The sequence below is a fragment of the Gymnogyps californianus genome, chromosome 2, assembly GCF_018139145.2.
Source record: "Gymnogyps californianus isolate 813 chromosome 2, ASM1813914v2, whole genome shotgun sequence".
Lineage (NCBI taxonomy): Eukaryota > Metazoa > Chordata > Aves > Accipitriformes > Cathartidae > Gymnogyps > Gymnogyps californianus.
In genome coordinates, this window is record NC_059472.1 from 168,070,744 (window position 1) to 168,093,492 (window position 22,749).

At 49.3% G+C, this 22,749-nt stretch overlaps 2 protein-coding genes across 3 annotated transcripts; one reads left to right on the forward strand and one right to left on the reverse strand.

Annotated features, from left to right (window-relative positions):
• Nucleotides 1–348: 348 nt before the first annotated feature.
• ABCF2 (ATP binding cassette subfamily F member 2) lies at nt 349–11,363 on the reverse strand. The gene is made up of 14 exons (XM_050891289.1): nt 11,210–11,363; nt 8,669–8,881; nt 7,549–7,731; nt 7,045–7,216; nt 6,795–6,890; nt 5,716–5,818; nt 5,535–5,630; nt 5,308–5,427; nt 4,661–4,750; nt 4,318–4,428; nt 3,383–3,445; nt 2,785–2,913; nt 1,737–1,940; nt 349–965 (listed from the first exon to the last, which is right to left on the reverse strand). The coding sequence occupies exons 1-14, from the start codon at nt 11,361–11,363 to the stop codon at nt 828–830; spliced, it is 1,872 nt and encodes a 623-aa protein (XP_050747246.1). The 3' UTR covers nt 349–827.
• Nucleotides 11,364–12,485: 1,122 nt separating this feature from the next.
• Nucleotides 12,486–16,393, forward strand: CHPF2 (chondroitin polymerizing factor 2). 2 transcript variants are annotated; one of them, XM_050891201.1, is made up of 4 exons: nt 12,486–12,772; nt 13,417–13,981; nt 14,433–14,615; nt 14,901–16,393. In XM_050891201.1, exons 1-4 carry the CDS (start codon nt 12,498–12,500, stop codon nt 16,161–16,163), a joined length of 2,286 nt encoding a protein of 761 aa, XP_050747158.1. In that variant the 5' UTR covers nt 12,486–12,497; the 3' UTR covers nt 16,164–16,393. The 2 variants fall into 2 exon arrangements, with proteins under 2 accessions (XP_050747158.1, XP_050747157.1); XM_050891200.1 differs by lacking the exon at nt 14,433–14,615 and having other exon boundaries at nt 12,491–12,772.
• Nucleotides 16,394–22,749: the final 6,356 nt, after the last annotated feature.

Here is a 22,749-nt window from a genome sequence, read left to right on the forward strand (position 1 = left end):
ACACACACTGGTATTCTATAGATCTACCTTCTGTCTCTAATTTCCCATCTTCAGAACCCTTTCAAATTGTGTGGCTTGCTCCCCCTTCTGTCACTAACTGGAAAACCGGGCGTTCACTCTGGATTAGCAGAGGTTTCCCAGGCGTGAGGATCCCGCTCACTGCTCTGTACCTCCAGAGCTGAGTACTCACCACTCCGTGTATCCCACAAGTTCTGGTCATAACTTTGGTAGTACCGAGGAACTGAACCTTCACCCCAGAAGAAAGGGCTCTGCATCCTTACTCAAAGCTCAGCACTAGCTGATTTGCCCCGGCATGCCCCAATAACTACTACGGCTCGAGAACAAGACAAGACTGTTCTTCCCTCTTTATTGACTGATGGATTCTCAGGCAGATCTGTTAATTACACTGTTAAATAATAGTTAAAAACAAACCAAGGCCAGAGGAGTTTGAAGTGAAGAATCTAAACTGAAGCAGAAATTGGGAAGGAAGAGGCGGGAGAAGCTGGGCTGGGGTCTCCACTTCTGTATCACTGCAGCTCAGACACCCTCACTGCCACTGCCATGACCCCAGACCATTAGATTCCAAGGCCTGGCTCAGGTGGGACATCACCTAAATATGGAAATGGTTGCCCAAACGTAGCCAGATCAGGAGAGAAGAGATCTGTCCAGATACAGAGGTGCAAGGCAAGTCAAGGGGAAGCAGTATTGCAGCAATCCTAGAACACAGCCAGAGATAGCAGCAGAGTCCCATTCCAGTCGGCAGATGGGCGAGTCACGTTGGCCACTGTCAGTCTCCACAGAGCGCACCTGACCGACTGCTCTAGAGCTCACACATTGTGGGTCTTTTTGGTGAGCTGCGGATCCTCATCCACCAGCTTTGACTTGAGATGTTCCTTGTAGGCGAGGATGTCTCCTTGCCACTTTGTGATTGTCTGCTTCTCACAGACCCAGATCTCCTGTGCAACCTGAAAGCAAGCACACAAGGAGGAGGAGGAGGAGAGGTTTACAGTACAGCATTTTATAATTTTACCAAAATTATAAAATTAACAAAAATCTACTCTCTGAAGACTGGTAAGAAAAGAGTTTAACAACTCTCACACTTCAACCACCAAAGAAAAATATCTGCCGTGAAACATCTCACCTGGTGTTTTCTGCATAATTTATACAAGATTTTAGAACTAAAAATCCTTGACCCATCAACATTTCCTTTTTTGTTCATGGACTAAAAAGGAAAGCCTTTCCTGCTAAATTGGGAATTGAAAAAAAAAGTAGTTCTTGACCTGAACTACTTGGATATAACACACTGAAAAATAAAATTATACCTGAACTTGCAGACAAAGCTAGAGCTGACAAATCAGGAGTTGACATTTGTGTGCATAGTGCAATTTCCTTCGCCTGTGCAGACTGAGTGATAAAAAACCTGTGCTAGAACTACTCCAGTATCATTTAAAAAAATCTAGTTAAGGCCTCCACAGTGTGTCATGATTTCCGTTTAACTTATTCTTCACTTCCAAGGTTTTGTTTTGTTTTTTTTTTTTTTCTTTCAAGTACCTAATGCTTTCCTAGGCTAGCTCAGTAATTCTTTCACATGAACATGGCAAGGGAATCCTGTTCAGTGATTTTTTTCACTCACACATCTTTTTGGGATGAGTAAGAGCCAGTCAGTTGAAAGCACCTTGTTTTAATTACTTAAAGTGTTAGAAAGGTGCTCTGACAAAATTCACTACTTTTCTTACCTGTTGGATGAGTCTGAAGTCATGGCTGACGAGCATCATTCCTCCTTCAAATTCATTGATAGCATCTGCCAGAGCATCTATTGTTTCTATGTCCAAGTGGTTGGTGGGCTCATCCAGGAAAAGCATGTGCGGATTCTGCCAGGCCAGCCACGCAAAGCACACACGGCACTTCTGCCCGTCAGAGAGGTTCCTAATGGGGCTCACCTGACAAACACAGGCACTGTTCGCAGCTCTGCAGGGAAACTTACAGACTGCAACCCTGACCACAAAATATTCAGACCTCACACTGTTTCCAGCAGCTACATGACACAAGAGGACAAAGTTTAGTCAGTCTTATACCTAGACTAAGCTTCTCTCACCAGCAGAACAAGGGAATTCCAGGGGCTTCTGAAGAAGGAGTGTCCATAGCAAGACCCAGCTTGTGTGAAAGGTTCCAAAGGACAGTTAACTGAGGTCTGACTAGTGTTCATTGCATCCTGACACAACAATAAAACTACTCTCAACTTCTGGAGTCACAAATGGGGAAGAACAATGTAAAAAACAACGTTGAACTGCAGTGATGAGGACAACTCCTGTCATACATGTGACATATGACGTACAGGAGCATGTCATGTTTGGACTCAGAGCACCACTGGTGATCCTACCCTCTTGTTTGAACCAAGTGGTCCCCACTCCCAGTTGAGAATGTGTTCTAGCACTTCTGCCTGGTATTTATCTCAGAAATAAGAGAAAAGCAAATTGCTTCAAGTTACAATTAAAATATGCTCAAGTCTAACACTATGCCACAACTTGTCTTCTCTTCACTCACATTCTGAGGAGGTCACCCATTCCAACCCACATATTGCTGCAATGCAAAGAAAGTTCCTATGAGCCCTGAGTTATTTTTTTTTCTCCACTTTCAAAGGCAGAGAAGAAAAAAGCATTTTGATGCTGTGGCGTGCCATGCTGCTTACTGCATCACACTGTCAGACATCAGTAGAGCAACAGAAAATGCAGCAGCTCTACTTCTCTAATGAGCAAAAAGCAAACCTCAACAGCTCATACTCACCTGCTGCTTCCCTGTCAGACCATATCTGCCAATGATTTTTCTCATCTCCTCCTTCTCCTTGATCTCTGGGTAGCATTTCAGCATGTACTCCAGGGGTGAGAGGTCTAAGTCCAACTGCTCTTGCAAGTGCTGACAGAGAAGAAAAGTCACCTTCAGGCTGTGCAGGCCACCCACTTCACGGCCACAAGTACTTCCCCCCTTATATCCCCCTGGTACCAGCTGAGCAGCAGAACACAAGAGCCAATAACCCCACTCACAGTATAGCCACTGTGCTGAACTATTATGGAAGGAGTCTCCATTTCAGGAGCAGGAGTCCTGCTTCAGAATAGCAGGCTTGTCCACCACCAAGCACAAGGCAACCATCTCTCCCATAAAAGGTGAGAGGCTAAGCAGAAAGGACCACAGCAAGCCTCTTTTCAGGGTAAGAACATTTGCTAGAGCCCATTCAGCCAACAGAACAGTTCCTTCCCCCATCTCCAGGCACAGAAGGGCAGCAGTGGGGGGGGCCTTGGAAGCAGAAACAGAGGGGCAAGATTCCTCATTCCTGACAGCTTTTTCCTCAGCATTTCATGTCCCTGGTGGCTGCTGTAGGGAGTACCTGGTGGTATCTACCGATCTTCACATGTGAGTGCTTGCGAATCATCCCATCTGTGGGCAGCAGCTAGAAAGGGAAGATAAAAGCATTTCACCAGGAAATCCCTCCTTTTGCTGTATGCCAGAAATACAGCATCCAGCCATCTCCGCTCTGGCACAGAGGAAGCGGCCTGAACAGCTAATATGAGAGAAAAAGTCCTATATTGCAGCAAGACCTTAGGATTCCCAAGGCCTGATTGGGGTGCTCCGGCAAGTAAGTGCAGCTTCGTTGAAGACTACCCCAAGAATAAAGGTCCAGAACAGTACAGACAATTGTTGTGGTTTAACCCCAGCCAGCAACTAAGCACCACACAGCTGCTCCCCCCTCCCAGTGGGATGGGGAGGAGGATCGGGGAAAAAAAAAAAAAACAACAGTAAAACTTGTGTGTTGAGATAAGAACAGTTTAATAACTAAATGGAAATAAAATATAATACTAACTAATAATAATAAAAATATTGTAATAATAATAATTGTAATGAAAAGGAATATAACCAAAAAAAAGAGAGAAATAAAACCCAAGAAAAGACAAGTGATGCACAATGCAATTGCTCACCACCCACTGACCGATGCCCCAGCAGCGATCCGCCCCTCCCGGCCAATTCCCCTCAGTTCATATACTGGGCATGACGTCCTATGTTATGGAATACCCCTTTGGCTAGTTCGGGTCAGCTGCCCCAGCTACGCTCCCTCCCAGCTTCTTGCACACCTGCTTGCTGGCTGAGCACGGGAAACTGAAAAGTCCTTAACTTAGGATAAGCGCTATTTAGCAACAACTAAACCATCAGCGTGTTATCAACATTATTCTCACACTAAATCCAAAACACAGCACTGTACCAGCTACTAAGAAGAAAATTAACTCTATCCCAGCCGAAACCAGGACAACAATGTAGGGAGCATACCTCTCCTGTGAGCAGTTTCAGCAGTGTTGACTTTCCGGCTCCATTGGGTCCAACAAGAGCTACACGGGTATCCAGGTCAATCCCAAATTCCAGGTTATTATAGATCCATGGCTGCAAACCACAAAAATCATGACACATATTATGCCTTTCCACCACTACGCAGAACCTCCTTGCTGCACCTGTAACGCTCTGTCCTCAGCAGACTCAGCATTAACACTGCCAAGAAGTTTGATCCACTAGTCATATGCTACAGCCTGATCAGAAAGCTTAGCCAAAAGCCTCACGCTCCCAAACAAGGCAGGGGTACATCTCCGTACAATCCATGCACCCTCCCCGTACTCACCCCATCCTTGGTGTATTTGAAGCTGACATTCTGTACCATGATGACAGGAGGGGGGATTTTCCCACAGGGCGGGAAATAGAATGACAAAGTCTGTTAACACAGAATATCCACTTGTTAGACACCCTGGAGCACAAGACAACCTAGTTATTCTGATATAACCATGCCTCACTATAAACATCATCTGTAGACCAAGGCACCAGACTGTGACTTTTTATGAGCCCCTCTAGCAACTCACTCACAGATTTATTCTGATTAGTTGCTTGCAAGCTCATCTGCTGGCTAATGAGTCTCTGTTTCTTTCCCCTTGAAGCAAACGTGGCCTTATACTCTTCAAACAAGTAGGAGTTGCTCTGAGCATCCTCCTCCATCTTCTCCAACCCTTAGACATTCATTTCTGATTTCTGTGTCTGCAAAATAGCCTTATTGATATGACAAATCCCCTTCTCTCCCCTAGAAAATTACTCCTCCTCTCTCCACTCTTCAGCATTACACTATCTTCAGTACAGTCATCCTTGGCATCAGGAAGGGTATGCCATTCTTGCTCCCAGCTGTGTCAGCCATTCCTGCTGTCAGCTAAAGATCATCCTACTTATCTAGCCCATGTTTCCAATACTGATCTCTAGATGCAATCCCATGTCTGATCCTACCTTATCATTCACAACTCTCTCTGTCAAGCCAGAAGCCATCATTTTCTGAAGGGTCTTCTCCTTGCTCTGAGCTTGCCTGGCCAGCTTCGCACTACCATGACCAAATCGTGCAATGTAATTCTGCAACAAAACACACAGTTAGCCGAAAGCCACGATAACAAGGTTGAGGAGGTGCAGGAATGCCCACCTGCATGGGTAGAAGGATGTTCATGCAGCTAGGCAGATACCTTCATATGGGCAATCTGATCTTGCTCCCAGTGGAATCGCTTCATTTGATTTTCTTCTAGTTCCAAGCGAGTCTTTACATACTGATCATAATTTCCCTAGAAAGAGACCACAGAACATCAGACATGCCCCAGAGAACAGCTCCTCTGTTTTTGCCGGTTGCACAGGGCACCATTTACTCACTGTGTAGTACTTCAGTTTGCGGTTGTGCATGTGGATTATGTTGGTGCAGACACCATTCAAGAAGTCCTGGGAGTGGGATATCAGCACAAGGATCCGCTTGAACCTATGGCACCATATAAGTTATTAGAGACTAAGCTAGGAAAAGAATTCTTGCTCATTGGCCCTGATGGTGACAAAGGATTTACATGCACCAGATCACTGGCCTACAATTGGATTAAGAACAAAAAGATAACAGCTACCCATGTGGTAGATGACGAGTGCTACTGATGCAAGTGACTCCACTGGCATCACACTTCTAAGAAGTTTCAACCTTTGCTGCTTACTTTCACCTTGGCACAGACTACCATCTGTTAGGTACACTGTGCCTGGCTCCACTCCACATCTGTAAAATGACTGGTTAAAGCCTCCCAAAAAGAGAGAGGTTCAAATTACTTTCCTAAAACGTCTGACTTCTAAAGCAAGCATGCAAAAGGTTCAACTGCCAAAGCTGATGGAAAAACCTCTGCAGATGAAAGGCCCTTCTCACTATACAGTCCTTTTAATGCACAACCCAGATAACCTAAGCTTCCTAACTACTCCTAAGCTTTTTGCCTTAAGCCTTAACATTTTACCTTTGTTTATGAAAAACAGTCACCCGACATACTAGAACAAGATGAAACTGACACACTCAGATACTACAGTTCTGTGAAAACAGAGGAACAATACGCAGAAAGATGAGCTGGAAGCCAGGTCTGGAAAGCTCACACTACTGGTACAGCACATGGTGCTGGTACACAGGCTGCCAGGGCTGCTCCTGGCTTTCAAGGAAGTAGCTTTAACCGGGGAGTACAAACGAGCATTTCTCATTTCTTCAGTGAGGGAGAGACGGGGGCTTGTCTTGAATTCATTACCCTTGCATCAAGAACCCTTTCGTAGACAAATGTAGCAGCAAGCACAAGGAGGTGTCACTGGTACTGCAATATAGTTATGTAGCCACAAGAACTATAGACAGTTATTCCTGTAGCACTTGCTCACATGCTGACAAGATGTTCCAGCAGAAAAGCACAAGCCATAGAAGCAGCAAACTCCTTCATGCTTACGTTTTCAGCTCTTCCTCCAACCACACACAGGCATCCAGGTCAAGGTGGTTTGTGGGCTCATCTAGCAGCAGCATGAAAGGCCGAATGAAGAGGGCTCTGAAAGGAGAGGGGAGATGACAGCGCAGGGTAAATGCAGGTAACCCAAAGCCTCTCAGCTCTGCTCTGAGTTCTTAGAACTGTGTATGTGGCTCTGCAGAGTCAGGAGCAAGCAGGCATTTTCCCAGGAGGCAGCAGGCAGGATACCACTCACCTAGCAAGAGCCACCCTCATTCGCCAGCCACCACTAAAGTCCTTCAGCTTCTTCCTCTGCATGGCTGGCGTGAACCCCAAGCCGTGAAGGATACGCGAGGCCCGTGCTTCTGCCTTGTCAGCATCCAGCTCCTCCAGACGTTCATATAACTCCAAGAGTTTCTCACACTCCGCTGAAAGAGAGCCTGCCTGTCAGCACTTCTACCAATAAAGGGCTCTCCGCTGCGCCTCTATACAGCTGGGAAAGCTCATAGTCCATCTGCTTTACCACTATTCAGCCCCCTCCATTCCCAAGCCTGAGACACTTCTTAAGAAGCTGCATGGAATAATTTCATCCAAAGAAGTGTAATCCCACAGGACTTTTCAACTAGTACAGGGCAGCTGGGGGAAACAGGTACCATAACATGTAAGAACTCTGCCAAGGAACCCAAATAAGACCTTTTCTTCAGTGGGGAGGGAAATGGAGGAAACGTCCCTTGTCCACAGGGACTCCAAGAAGCTTTACCATCTTCATGAGCCAGACGTTCCGCTTCTCGTTCTAACATGGCCCTCTCTGTATCCACCTCCATCACACACTGTAGAGGGGTCTTGTCACTGGGAGGCATCTCTCGGGTCAGGTGATAGATGTCAATATGCTCTGGGATGGGCACTTCTCGTTTCCCAATAGCTGACAAAAGCATGGATTTCCCTGTGTGCAGACAGACACTCCACAATTAATTGTTGGATTCAGTGAGATACAATGTCACAGAGAAACGGACGAGATGCAGTCAGATTCCATTGATTCCCTCCCTTTCCAACCCCAGAAAATCCTTGGGAATTTCTTCCCCAAGAGGCCAGAAGAATTAGAGACACATTTAGAGCCTACTGCCTCACTGTGACAGGCTGCCCTCCCAGCTAAGGCTTACCACCCCAAGGACAGGATTGAGACATATGAAGAAGCTCTTTGGAAACCACTGCAGTTCAGCCCTTGCCCAGATTTAGGAAACTTTATCTCTGCTGTATACTTCCTGCTGTCTAACCAGGTCTGACATCTGTTACCAGGACCCCCGACTCTAAAGACTTCTAACATAGAGGAAAGTAATGCACTCATCACTAGAGAACCTAAGTGTTTTCCTGAAAGTTAAACCAGCTGGTCACTCTTACTAGCTCTTCTTCAATTACACCCATATTCTGCATCTCTCCATGTAGAGCGTCGCCTTCTCCAGGGATTGTACAGTTGTTTTCCCATTGAGGACAAACCACACACTCCCTACTCCTCCATACTGTGCAAGTTCTTTGACCAACAGCATCAGCACTGGGTTTATTGACACTGCTAAACAAATCCTGCAAACAGGAATCAGACAGATTCACAGATCCCAGATGTCTCATCCAGCTCACCACAGAAACAAGTTCAAATGCACAGTCCAAAGCCAGAATGCAACCTCATACTTCTACCAGCAATCCTAGCAATTCCTCTTCCTGGGTGGGGAGACGGCAGAATGGAAACTGCCGTGTCCCAGCCATGTCTGTCTAACAGCCTTCTTTCTGGTTTCCAGCATTTACCACCTGCATCTGTCCAGCTTCTCAGCAGCACAGAATCTTCACTGAGCTCCAAGAAGCCCACGTCACCGTGCCCCGCAGCTTACCGATCCCATTGAGTCCGATCAGGCCGTAGCGCCTCCCGGAGTTCAGCTCGAGTTTTGTATCGCTCAGCAGCTCCTGGCCGTGGAAGGTCAGCGAGAGGTTAATGATGTGCACATCCGTGCTGTTGGGATGGGAGGCCAGCACTCCTGTCACAGCTCGGGCAGCAGCTTTCTTTAATTCAAAGTCCTCCAGCTCCTTTGTAAGAGCATCCACCTCTATATGCAGAGACAGATCAGAAGTGTTACTGATTTACAAATACAAGGGAAGCCATAAGACCCTGTACCAATAGGCCCAGGACCACAAAAACAATTCCCACGTCCCCATTTCTACAGAAGTGTTGAGGAGGCCCAAATGCAATCACACTCAGCTTTTCAGCTTAGCAGATGGGTATATATGATCTAACAGGAACTTCCGCCTGCTCTCTAAATAAAATGTGACTATTAGAACTAAGTGAGCAGCCAGAACAGCTAGCCTGTTATGCCAGTACGATGGGACTAACCCTCACTGCAGGAAGGACATGGGTGGGAAGAGAACTTACAAAGTATTGCTTGTCAGCTTAAGGAAAGGGCTGGCCGAAAGAAAACTTGGCTAGAAAACAAATGAAGGGAAAGCCGAGAGGAGGAAAGAAGCAGCAGCATTGGAATAGGCCCTACCGTTTTTCTGAGAAGCTAATATGTCCATATGCATGCCCCCCTCTTCCTTTCCTCCTACAGTATAAGCAGATCTTTCCTGTCATGCTGATCTTCTGTTGCAGCCCTGAGTTACAGTCCAACTTTCACTCCTTGGTGAGACACTGCCATTTGAAGAAGAAAATGGCATTGAGGATCCCAGCAATACTCCAGCTGCTCCGAGCAGAGACCTGGTGTTCAGATTGTTCGTGTTCAGGCCAGTGAGGGATAGCACCCTGGCTGTCAACACCTAGCACTCCTGGCAAAATCGCTCACTCAGCAACATCACTATTATCACCAAGGCAAACTTAGCCAAGAAGGAGCAAAAAATGCCAACCCCCTTTGAAGGCACGGGCAGCGCAAGCAGACCAGTCACGTAAACAAGCAAACCAGACGAGTGAAAAGAGGGGCAGGGCAGTGTTACTCTCGAGGTGTAACTATTGCACAGGGAGCTGCCAACAGGAAACACGCACAGAACCTGCCCTCTGATGTTCGCGCCGGCTCCCAGCCTGCCCTTGACTCCCAACGCCTGCTCACCACCTCCGGCCCCGAGCCACCGGCACCGGGCGGCACACGGCGGCGGCGGCGGCGGCGCGCTCCCGCAGCGGACAGCCCGCGGCCCGGCCCGCCGCGGCTCCCCAGGCTTCACCAATAGGAAGGCGCTATGCAAATGAGCCACGGGAGCGGACGCCGATTGGCCGGCTCGGTCCCGGCGGGCGCCGAGTCCCCGCCCGGAGCCGGCGGCGCCGCTGCGGGCCGGGCCGGGCCGGGCCGGGCCGGAGGGCGGCCCCGCCGCGGCGGACACCCGAGCCGGCCGCGGTGACCGGGCCGAAGGCGCCTTCAGGCACTGGCAGGGTCTTGCTGGTGGTGCCAGGCCACCAGGCGCCGGTGCCGCCAGCGTCCGCGGTCGGGAGCGTGCTCTGGGGAACCACGGCGGCGCTGGCAAAGAGCGGGGTCCGCGGGAGAGCGGCCCCTTCGCCTTGCCCTCCGGACCCCGGTGCCTTTGGCTGCCCTGGGTCTCTGTGTCACGCACACTGAGTGCCTCTTAAAACAACGCACTGTGGGCTGAGCCTGAAAAAAACTTGCGCGCCCAACAGCCTGCGGCTTACCAGGTGGGCTAAAGTAAGGACAAAAAATAAACTCTCTCTCTGTAAGCGTCACCTCGCCTATTTCCTTTAGGGAGGTCAACAGGTCTTTGTTGACAAAGTCTCTTTCATTAAGATAGCCAGGCTCTTAGTTCCTGCAAACCAGATATGTCCCAGAGAAACAGATGAACAGAGGGTCATAGCAATATCAGCAAGAACAGTAAGAATTCAGACACTACAGTGGTTCCTGCAGCAGGAAAAAAAACAAAATAACAAAAAACCAAACAGGTCTGGGCATCAAGTACCAGAATATCGGGACAGCATCTGTTTGAGAGGGAAAAGACACCATCAGCACCCTCTGTCTTTACCCTGCAAGCCTCAAGCGAGCGCCTAGGGAACCCTTCACCTGCACAGTTTACGGAGAGCAGCCACAAATTGCTGTAGGTGTCCTGCTAGCTCAAAGGAGAGAGCGTGGCCCTAATGGTAGACACCGCAGCTGGCCCAGTTCAGCGCAAGCCCGTGCCCACGCTGTTTTTCATCTGAAGAGGAACCGATGTCCCAGTTTACTAAGCCGCGGGCGCAACCAAACGCGTACAGTCCCGTCCGTGAACAGCCCCAGCCAGACGCTCCCAGCACCGGCACACACGGGGCTGCCGGGCTGACCCCCACCGAGGGCACTCTGTCGGGTGCGCCGGGGCGCTGCCAGCGCCGGCCCCCGCGGGGCGCACGGACACGAGCCAGGCACCGGCCGGCGCAGTGGCGCCGGCATCGCGGCGGGGCCGCCTCTCACCTGGCAGCGACGTTCCGTTGGCCTCCGGGGGCCGGACCTCCTGCGGCTCCGTCCCGGCATCGCCGTTCTCCTCCGGGGCCCGGCGCGGCCGCTGCCGGGCCTTGGCCGCCTCCTTCTTCTTGGCCGCCTTCTTCTTGGCCAGGTCGGAGGGCATGGCGCGGCGGAGGGGCTGCGGCGGAGGTGCGACAGGCGCCGTTAGGCCGCGCCGATCCGGCCCGCACCGGGTCGCCCCGCCCCAGTTCCTCGCCTCGGCGGCCCCGCGAGCCGCCCGCCCCGGCCCGGAGCACGCGGCGCCGCCGGGCCCGGCCGAGGGCTGCCCGCTCGCCCGCCCGCTAGGCTGCCCGCGCCGCGCCGCGCAACCCACTCCGGCCCACTCCTCCTCCTCCTCCTCCTCCTCCTCCTCCCCCGCCGCGCCGCGCCGCCAGGCCCAGCCTGCGCCGCCCGCCCGGCCCGCACCGGCTGCTCCGCGCTTTCCTTCTGTCGCAACAGGACAGCTGCTACCGCGTGCGCACGCCCCACCCCCCCCGGCACGGCGGCCAATCGGAGCGCGAAGCGTCACCCGCGCCGGGCGGCCGCGCTGCTCTGGGAAGCGGAGTCCGCGCTCCCTCCGCCGGCCGGGCCCGAGCGCGCCGCCGGCTCCCGCGCACTGCGCGTCCCGGCGTGCATCGCGCCGCTCGCGCCGGGCCCGGCCCCAGGCCCCACCTCCCCCCCCGGCGCACGCCGCGGGCAGGGGCCGGCGCGCGACGTGAAGCGCGCGGGGGGCGGTGGCTCGCGGTACCATAGAGGCGACGGCGCCACCAGGTAGAGCGGCCGCCGGGGCACCATAGAGAGAAAAGGGGAAGCGGAAGCGCGCCAGGGTCGCGATGAGGCGGCTGAGGTGGCAGCCGCTGCCTGCCCCCGCCGCCCCGGCACGGAGCGCCGGGCCGCCCCCGGCCCTGCCACCGGCCCGCGCCCGGAACGGCCGCCCTGCCTGCAGGTGAGAGAGCCCCGGGGCCGCCGACCCGCGCCGGCCGGCGTCGGGGGCGGGGGGCGGTGCGCGGCCCCGTGGGGGCGGCCGCGCTCTCACCCGCCCGCTGTCCCGCAGGGCCCGCCGCTGCCCGCCCCGCGCCGCCCGAGCGCCCCGCGCCGGCGATGTCCCGCGGCCGCCGGCTCCCCCAGCGTCGCAGCGGCCCCGTGAGCCCGCCCCGGACGTAGCGGGTCTGCGGCCGCCCCCGCCCGCCCGGACCGGACCGGACAGCCCCGCGGCTGGACGTCGCCCCGCCGGGGCCCCGCCGGCCCCGGCGCCGCCATGCGCCTGGCTGCGCTGCTGGCTGCGCTGCGGCCCGTGCTGCCGCTCGTCCTGGGCCTCTCCCTCGGCTGCAGCCTGAGCCTGCTGCGCGCCTCCTGGAGCCAGAGCGGGGGCGAGGACCAGTGCCTGGGGGCGGCGGGCCGTCCCGGGCCCCTCGCCGGCGGAGCGCGTCCGGAGGCAGCGGATGGAAGGCCGGGCCCGGGCCACGAGGACTTCAGGCCTCGGATTGTTCCGTACTACAGAGACCCCAACAAGCCTTACAAAAAAGTGCTCAGGTAAAATCTGTTCCTTTGGCCAGGCTTTCCTTCAAGGGAAATGATCGCATGCGGATGGTATTTGGGGTTCTAAGTCTTCCAGCGAGTTAACGGGTTCAGGGTGGAATGTGCTGTTTGAAATACCTTGTGTAGTGACAGCGCGATGCAACAAGGCAATGGCTAAGATTGCTACCATAAAGGGGTGCAGGAGAAGTGTCTAAGAAGTTAGTTTAAAAAAAGGCAACAAAAATGCCCAAGAAGATTGAGAATATTTCTTCTTTTATTACTCCTGTCTAATAGAACATGTTAAATTATTCTTCAAAACTTTTTTAACCGGTCTATTTGTTAGGAGAATATTGAGCAATTAATAATAATGTATCTAACTTGCAAGTGGTTAGCTCTGGTGTTTGTTTTTCTTTTTTACTTACACGAGCACAGTTTCCTAGCTCGGATAAGTGATGTGAGATTGTAGTTTCCTGTAAGGAAGCAAGTGTTTTTACAAAATGGGATTTTTACTAGTGAGTCTTCTCTTAAAGCTCTACTTTTAGGCTTAGCTGTTTCACCGTTGGTAGATTCCAGCAGATAAAGACTTATTCCAAGTTACCATAATCCTCTGGGTTTTGTCACCCAGCTGTTTGTCATGTAGGTATGTCCTTCCTTTACAGAACTCGCTACATCCAAACAGAATTGGGATTCCATGAGAGACTGTTTGTGGCGGTGCTGACCTCCAAGGCTACCCTGAATACGCTGGCAGTGGCAGTGAACAAGACCGTAGCCCATCACTTCCCACGCCTGCTGTACTTTACAGGGTTGCGCAGCGCCAAGGTGCCTCACGGCATGGTGCTGGTGGCCCATGGGGATGAGCGTCCCATTTGGCTCATGTATGAGACCATGCACTATATCCATCAGCATTTTGGCTCTGACTATGACTGGTTCTACATCATGCAGGATGATACCTATGCCCAGGCTGAACAGGTCAAGGCTCTGGTGACGCACCTAAGTATTAACCAAGATGTTTACCTGGGACGAGCGGAGGAGTTTATTGGGGGAGATGAGCAGGCCCGCTATTGTCATGGTGGCTTTGGCTACCTGATCTCCCGCAGCCTGCTGCTTAAGCTCCATCCACACCTGGACAGCTGTCGGAATGAGATCCTCAGTGTGCGGCCAGATGAGTGGCTGGGACGTTGCATCATTGATTTCCTTGGCATCACTTGTGTTTCCCAGCTCCAGGTACTACCTCCCTTCTCAGGGTTTTGTGTGGGCTAAGCCTGAACAAACCCATGCTCTTACTAGTTGCCTGCTGCATAGCAAAGGGGCTTTTCTGTGAGCCTCTGCTGTGAGTTACGGAGGAAGAAAGGGCTGTGTGGTGTGGCAGCACTGGGGAGAAGCCCGTAATCAAAGCTGAGACGTTGGGCGAGAGAGCACATACAGTATTTAATTTTCAGCCTACTAGCAGATGCTGATTCACAGGTTTTTGGAGGTTGGATAAAGGGCGCGCTGGTACCAAGAAGCAAGCGGGCATGTAGCATGGGGGTAGGGTGGAGGGGGACAACTCTTACAGTTTCATCTCTGGGTACCGCAGTCAGCATGGAAAGAGGGGCAAATGCATGTCTGGGGTGAGGGAAGGCTTCTCTGTGAACTCGAGTTCCATGCCGGTCTTTCTGGCTCTTGTCCACTTCAGGGCCAGCATTATCACACCTATGAATTGGCCAAAAATACTGAGCCGGAGAAGGAGGAGGAAGAGGAGTTCCAAGCAGCTCTTGCTGTGCACCCTGTTTCTGACATGACCCTGATGTACCGGCTGCACAAGCACTTCAGCAGGATCCAGCTGGACAGAGCCTACCAGGAGATCCAGGACCTCCAGGTATGTGGGGAGGGATATCTGCAGAAACTCCTCGACCAAACAGGTTTCCTTTTCCTTCAACAGAGTGAAGGAAGATGATTGCTTTTGTTTGTAGGTGACCATCAGCCAGACACAGGATATAGTCCTGCGTCTCAGAAATAGCACTTCTGACACCATGTTATCCAAAACCGCTGGTGCGGCACTACCAAGATAAAGTTCTAGGTGGTGAGGCAGGCCTGGGTGGGAGATGGGCTGGACCGCTTTGAGGAGGTGGTAGGGATCAGTATGCGTTCTCTCTTTGCACAGATGCAGATCAGGAACCTGACGTCATTGACCCCTGCAGGTGAGGCAGGCTTGACATGGCCTGTGGGCATTAATGCCCCGTTTCTTCCAAAGTCACGTTTTGAGGTAATCAGCTGGGACTACTTCACTGAGCAGCACCTCTTCTCCTGTCCTGATGGCTCCCCCAAGTGTGAGCTCTCTGGAGCCAGCAAAGCGGATGTCAGTGAAATCATTGAGTCCGCACTTGAGCAACTTAACAGTCGCTACCAGCCTCTGCTCCGCTTCAGCAAGCGGCAGTTGCTGAATGGCTATCGGCGTTTTGACCCCACGCGGGGCATGGAATATACGCTGGACCTACTGCTGGAGGCAGTGACCCAAAAGGGCCACAGTCATCTCCTGGCCAAACGAGTGAGCTTGGTGCGGCCCTTAAGTAAGGTGGAAATTATTCCCATGCCATATGTGACAGAGGCTACACGGGTGCAACTGGTGCTTCCCTTGACGGTGCAGGACCTGGATTTTGTGGCGAACTTCCTGGATATGTTCGCTATGAACACACTGGACACACATGATAATGCCTTGCTGACTTTGCTTTTCATCTACCATCCCTATGATGCCCAGCGAGTCAGTCAGGTGGATGTTTTTGCTGGAGTCAAAGCCATGGTAGGAGAGCTGGAGAAACGCTATGCAGAAGTTAAAATCCCCTGGATTAGCGTTAAAACTGAGGTGCCGTCACAGGTGAAACTCATGGATATAGTCTCAAAGAAGCACCCTGTGGATACGCTATTCTTCTTGGCCAGCGTCTGGACAGAAATCAACATGGAGTTCCTGAACCGCTGCCGCATGAATACTATCAGCAATTGGCAGGTCTTTTTCCCAGTGCATTTCCAAGAGTTCAACCCTGCACTGGTGTATCGTGGTGAGCAGACTGCTTCCTCCAGCACTGACTTCCTGAGGGACGGGCATTTTGACAGATACTCCTTTGCTGAGGCCTGCTTTTATAACTCTGACTATATGACAGCACGTACCAAGCTAGCAGCTGATATCCTAGACCGAGATGAGGTGCTGGAGAGCATGGAAGTATTCGATGTCTTCCTCCACTATTCTGGTCTGCACCTATTTAGGGCTGTGGAGCCAGGGTTAGTGCAGAAATACGCACTGAGGAGCTGCAATCCCCGCCTTAGTGAGGAGTTATACCACCGCTGCGTGCTTAGTAACTTGGAGGGACTTGCATCCCGCTCACATTTAGCCATGGCCCTCTTCGAGCAGGAACAGGCCAACAGCACTTGAGAGACTAGAAACATCAAGAGCTTCTCAGCACCTTAACACTCGGCACTTTCCATCCCCTTCCCAGCCTTGCCATGGGTAAGGGCGTGTGAGGTCAAGGGAGGAGGAAGACTTTCCCAGCCCTGCTCTGAGGCACAGGCATGGGCTACAGAGAGAGGCTGTTTCTGTGGGGGTTTTGTGGGGGGTTTTTTTGTTTGTTTGTTTTTTAATAAATAAAAGTTTCTTTCCAGGCAGACTCATGTGGTTACTTGTGAACTTTATAGCGTCTGGGATGAGGGATGTAAAACAAGCTGTGGAGTCGACCTTACTTTAAGCCACGCAATTCTGCTGAGCAGTGCAGAGAGAGAGTGAATATGAGCTATGTCCTAGAACAAAGTTACCTCAACTATGCTACTCTCAGGGCTGTTGTTGTACCCTCCTGTGTGTTTCTGTCTTCGTGCATTCATTTTTCAAGGAGCCATAAACACAGCTTGTCCAGTTTGCTGCTGGACAAAGCTACTCAATGTACTTTCACTTCACTATGTTTGGCTCCCCCACAACTGCAGAGCATTCATTTTGTTGTGTGATCTGGGAAGGTGAAGGAACAGAAAATTCCCTTTGACATGCACCAAGCTTGCTTCAGTTGGGCTGAGCACCGCGGTATGACACAGGGTTGCTGTATGCCCTAGAGAGCAACCAGGAACTGTCTGAAGGTCCCCAACAACTACCTTTCAGTTCTGCAGATTGAACAAAGCATTATCCCTGAAAATAACAGATATGTCACTTCCTATCACAGATGGGCAGATGGCATGGCTAGCAGATTTAACAGTTCAGCTTTAATAGGTGCAGGACTTAGCAGGTAATCAAATTGAAGTGGTGAGCCTGTGCAACTGTTCTAAGGGACAGAAAATTCCTCAGTTACACCATACTTTTTGATTGTGCTCCTGGCTCTACACAACTTCAATACACACAGTTTTGGGACCTGGTTTCCATCAGGTCTGTCCACCTGCTTGCCACACGCGTCTTTGTGGAAGCAGGTAACTGCTTATTGTCAAGGGCTGTTATTCCCAATTGATGTCCATGTTTTCATTACTGTAATTATTAAATGGATGAAAAGCTGTCTTTTAATGACCAGGTATGGGTTTTGAGTGTGCTCCTACGGTAATAGGTTTTTGGCCAAATGTCGCTCATTGTATTTGATTATTTAAGGGAAAAAAATGTTGGTAAAAGTTTGCAGCTAACAAAGGTTAACCAGGTGGGAGAAAATGGGGACAGGTCTGTTATACAGAATGACTCAGATACAAGATGTACTTACACATAAGACAGGTAACTGCAAAATCATTTATCTAGAAAAGGTAATGTTTTAGATTTCCCTATTCTGTATCCCAGAGAGGGGACCTCTGGAGTTCATCTAGTTCAACCCCGCCCCTGCACAAAGGATCAGCTAGAGCAGGTTGCTCAGGACTGTGTCCAGTTGCATTTTAAATATCTCCAGGGATGGAGACTCCACAATCTCTCCTGGCGATCTGTTCCAGTGTGTAATAACTTACACAGTTAAAAAGTTCTTTCTCATGTTTAAATGGAATTTCTTGCATTTCAGTTTGTGCCCATTGCCTCTTGTCATGTCACTGCACGCCACTGAGAAGCATCTGTTTCTGTCTTCCTCACACTCTCCCGTCAATGACTTACATACATGGATAAGACCTACACTGAGCCTGTTCTTCTCCAGGCTAAACAATCCCAGCTCTCACAGCCTCACCTGTTACGACAGACACTCAATTACTTAACCGTCTTCACAGCCCTTCGCTGGACTCGCTCCAGTATGTCCTTTGTCTGTCTGGTACTGGGGAGCCCAGAACTGGGCACAGCACGCCAGATGTGTCTCACCAGCGCTGAGTAGAGGAGATGGATCACTGCCCTGGGCCTGCTGGCAACGCTCCTCCTCGTGCAGCCCAGAATGCTGTTGGGCTTCTTTGCTCCAAGAGAACGCTGCTGGCTTATGTTTAACTTGTTATCCATCAGGACCACACCAATCTTTTTTACTGCAAAGCTGTCAGCTTTCCAGCTTCTTCTTTCCAGCCGGTATCCTAGAAATCAAAGGCCAAAGCCCTGATGAGAACTTGTGAATTTCAATGAGCCAGTGAGTGTGACTAACTCCACTCAGAGCTGCATAAGCACTGTCTAAGGAAAGAGATTGTATTTGCTATACTCATGAGCAGTATGAGGTGGAGGTCTGGTGTCAGCACGAAAAGAGATGCTGAAAGATTAGAAAAGCTTCAAAAGAAGTATTCAAAGTCTGGAACATTGCCTCAAATTGGGTAGGAATCTCAGATCTGTTTATTTAAAAAGTAAGACATGTCTCGATTACATTTACATGGAAAGAAGTCAGATCTCTGCTGAATGTCTTACTGGGATGCATGTTTGTTGCTAAGCAAACCTTCAAAGAGTGAGAACAAGAGAAGCTAACTGGGAAACTTTCTTGTTATGAGTGGTTGTTTTGCATGAGGAGGTGCTGATCTGTTATGATCCCAGCAGGAAAGGGACTCGGACTGTGTAAGGTATCATTTAAAATACAATGTATTAGAGCTAACACTATAAAGAGAGAATAGTGTAGGTAATCTTACATCCTTTAGATGTGGGGAACCCCAAGTGGTGTAGCATTGAATGGGCCCCTGGCCCACACACAGCACACCATGCAGACCCCATCTGTAGAGTAGATTCTCCCGTTTTGGCCACTAGAGCTATTATAGGATTACAAGAAAACGACTCTATGCATCATTTCTACTGTCAGACAGAAAGGATGTTTGCATGAGAACTTCTGGCCTCACTTTTAGACAAAGGCAAGGCCGCCCAGGTGGCGTAACCGCCGATATGGACTGAGAGCTGCCGAGGGCTCTTCTGTGACCACGCACTGGCTGAGGTGGTCCTGCGGGCAAGGGATTTGTGCAGCAAACAGGCCTGAATGTCACACTGCGAGCAGCACAGCACAGGCCTGTGCACACTCAGTTTAACTGTTACGTGGGTCATCGACTCCTTGATGTGCAGTGACTGTCTTTCAGTCAGGATCACTACAATAGCAAAGACGGACAGTGGAAGAACCCCTGCTGCTGCTTGTCTTGGTGATGGTGTGTTTGTCTTCTTCAACACAAAAGAGATTCTGATGCATGAAATACAACCTCATGGTGCCAGAGAGGATGCATAGCTTGTAAATGCAAGTTTCAATATGGTGTAATATCCAAGGAGAATTCCCTGAATAATTGTTCTCGATCACACATTTGGAAGGACTGGCAACGGGCACTGGATGCTGTAGAAAACTACGTAAGCAAAGCAAGCAGTCTGATATGATGCATGGGGGTAGAACAGGTGTCATGCAACCAAGTCGAAAGAATAAACATCGAAAAAGATGCAGTAAGTTAACTGTCAGGAAATCTCTCTCTCTAGTAATGAAACTGAAAGCTGTAGGGGATGTAGCAGTTGGGGATATCTGTGATGTAAAACAAGCTGCCACAGAGAAGGTTTTAAAATGACATAGAGCATGCTACAATCATTAGTGAGTCCTCGTTAGAGAAGACAGACAATCGTGAAACAGGATAGTGAGATTTGATGGACTGTCATTTAAACAAAACAAAGACGTAAACCAAAAAATTGGAATGGATCAGTTTGGTAAGTCACTGCCTGTGTCAGTGCATATAAGACAATGAGGCAATACTACACAGAACTTGAAACTCTTAAGAGCATCTGGTATCTTGGGTCAACACTGAGGGAAGCTGGAAGCTGATTTTTTTTTTTTTTTTTTTTTTAATTCAGCTCTGTGGGAAAGGAAAGGCAGAAAATACTGCCAGCAAACTGCTGAGTCCATAAGCTGAAGTTTCTGGTTTACTGATCAAAACTCTGCATTCCAAGGTGAGATTAGGCTATATGAAAGGAACAACTTGCGTCTTACAGGCAGACAGGTTAACTTTCACAGTTATGCTCTAGCTGGAATAGCCTGGGGATAGTAAACTAAAAATGCAATAAGGCAAATGCTGTAAAGAGGAAAGAAAAAAATCAGTAAATGTTGAATGAATTGATCCAGTGTTACACCAAACAAGAAAAATGTTAATCGCTCTTTACAGATATGTAACATTAGACTATAAGCAATTGAAACCAGAAATGCTGAGAAGAAATTTGGTGTAGTTGTCATTACTGTATAGGTTGTTGCACAGCAAGTAAGACTTGGCAAACAACTTGACTTAAGCCTTTGAAGTTACACGTTGAGTTAAAGATGATCAGACAGCCATTACAGACCTGAAAATCCATTTAATTTAATGCAATGCTTTAACTATTAAACATAAAGTTTTACAGCAGTAAACAAATCATGTGAGTTAAGAACTGGTTGGCATATCAAATAAGAGCCAATTGTTGGATTTGGGGACTTCTACTTAGGTCCTAGGGGGACAGTTCTCCAGCCAGTGTTGTGTGACACTGAATTGATGATTTGGAAGCAAATGTAAGCTCTCTACTGATAAAATCTGCAGATGATGTAAAAAATGAGTACTGCAAAAAACAGTCATAAAGATAGGATAACAATGGAGAAGAGCGTGTAGCAGAGTAAGGCTATTCAAATAGATTTTGTCTTAAAGCAGTTAAGTGCAAACTTACATGCTTGGGGAAAATGAAGGCGTGTCACTCCTCCAAAGAGGACTGTATCAAAAAAAAAAAAAAAAAGCTAAGTCTGGAAAGAAATTGACTGTATTAATGCACAAGCAGCTTAGGACCTTGACACAACCTTGACTAGGACCCACTATTTTAGACACTAAAATACAGAGCTATCCCAGCCCTGTAAAGTTTACAGTTTAAGATTAAGACATGACATAACAGATCTGTACAGGTAGACAATCTGGGGGAAACAGATGCTGTTGATGTGAGAGACAGCAATAAGGCCCCTGGTGGCATAGCCCTTTTTGTAAGGCTTGAAGGGAACAGAGAGGGAAAAAAAAAAAAAAAAATGTACAAGAGGTTCACAAAATTTATCTGAAGATTGGAAGAAATATTTTACAATGAGAAATGCAGAACTCCTGTAGCAATAAGATAAGGGGTAATGGCTTTAAACTGGTTTTGATGGTTTTAAACTAAAAGAGGGTAGATTCAGACTAGACATAAGGAAGACATTTTTTACGATGAGGGTGGTGAAACACTGGCACAAGTTGCCCAGAGAGGTGGTAGATGCCCCATCCCTGGAAACATTCAGGGTCAGGCTGGAGGGGGCTCTGAGCAACCTGATCGAGTTGGAGATGTCCCTGCTCATTGCAGGGGGGTTGGACTAGATGGCCTCTAACGGTCCCTTCTCACCCAAACCTTTCTATGATTCTATGATTCTATGAACTCTGATTGCTTAGAAGGTTGTGAGGTGATCTGATTAGAGTGCATAAGTACATTTACTGATGTCGTGGTTTAACCCCAGTCAGCAACTCAGCACCACGCAGCCATTTCCCCCCTCCCCCCTCCCAGTGGGGTGAAGAGGAGGAAAGGAAAAAAAAAAGTAAAACTCATGGGTTAAGAACAGTTTAATAACTAAAGTAAAATATAACACTAACAATAGTAATAATGAAATATAATAATAATAGTAATGAAAAGGAATATAACAAAAAAAGGAAGGGGGGGGGAGAAAAAACCAGTGATGCACAATGCAATTGCTCACCACCCGCTGACCGATGCCCAGTTAGTTCCCGAGCTGCGATCCGCGCTGCCCGGCCAACTTCCCCCTGTTTGTATACTGGGCATGACGTTCCATGGTATGGAATATCCCTTTGGCTAGTTCAGGTCAGCTGCCCCGGCCGTGCTCCCTCCCAGCTTCTTGCACACCTGCTTGCTGGCAGAGCATGGGAAACTGAAAAGTCCCTGGCTTAAGATAAGCGCTACTTAGCAACAACTAAAACATCAGCGTGTTAAGCAACATCATTCCCACACTAAATCCAAAACACAGCACTGTACCAGCCACTAAAAAGAAAGTTAATTCTGTCCCAGCCAAAACCAGGACAACTGAGTAAAAATGCCAGAATCTAAAGAGGTTTTTAATTGTCTAGGGGTAAGGCACAACAACAGCAACACCAAAACTAACAGCTTTAAACTGCATCAGATAATTCCAACTGAAAATAGGCATATGCTTTTAGTGATGAAAGTGATTAGCTAGTGAAATTACAGAGTGGTAGCCTTTCCAGCATATTACAATTTACTTGGTTTGTGTAACAGAGATCATTGGAGGCCCATGTGAAATTACTTGTCATATGTAAGCGGGCAGAATTAATGCTCCTTCATGGCCTTAAATTTCATGACTGTGAATATATAGTGATGCAAGTTGCAAAAGAGAAATCCATCAAAGGCTATTAAACACAAAGCCAACACGTCTGTCACAGTAGGTCTCTGAATCACAAATCACTACGAGCTAGGAGAGCATTCAGGGAGGTATCACTGGATGTCTACCCTGTTTTTATGATCTTTTCTAGGCATTCAGTGTTGGCCACTGTCAGGAACAGGGTAAATGAGTCAGGTGTACTTATGATTTGACTCTGTAGCACCATTTTTGTGTCATTATCTGCAAAAAAGGACTAGATTTTTTTTAAGGACACAC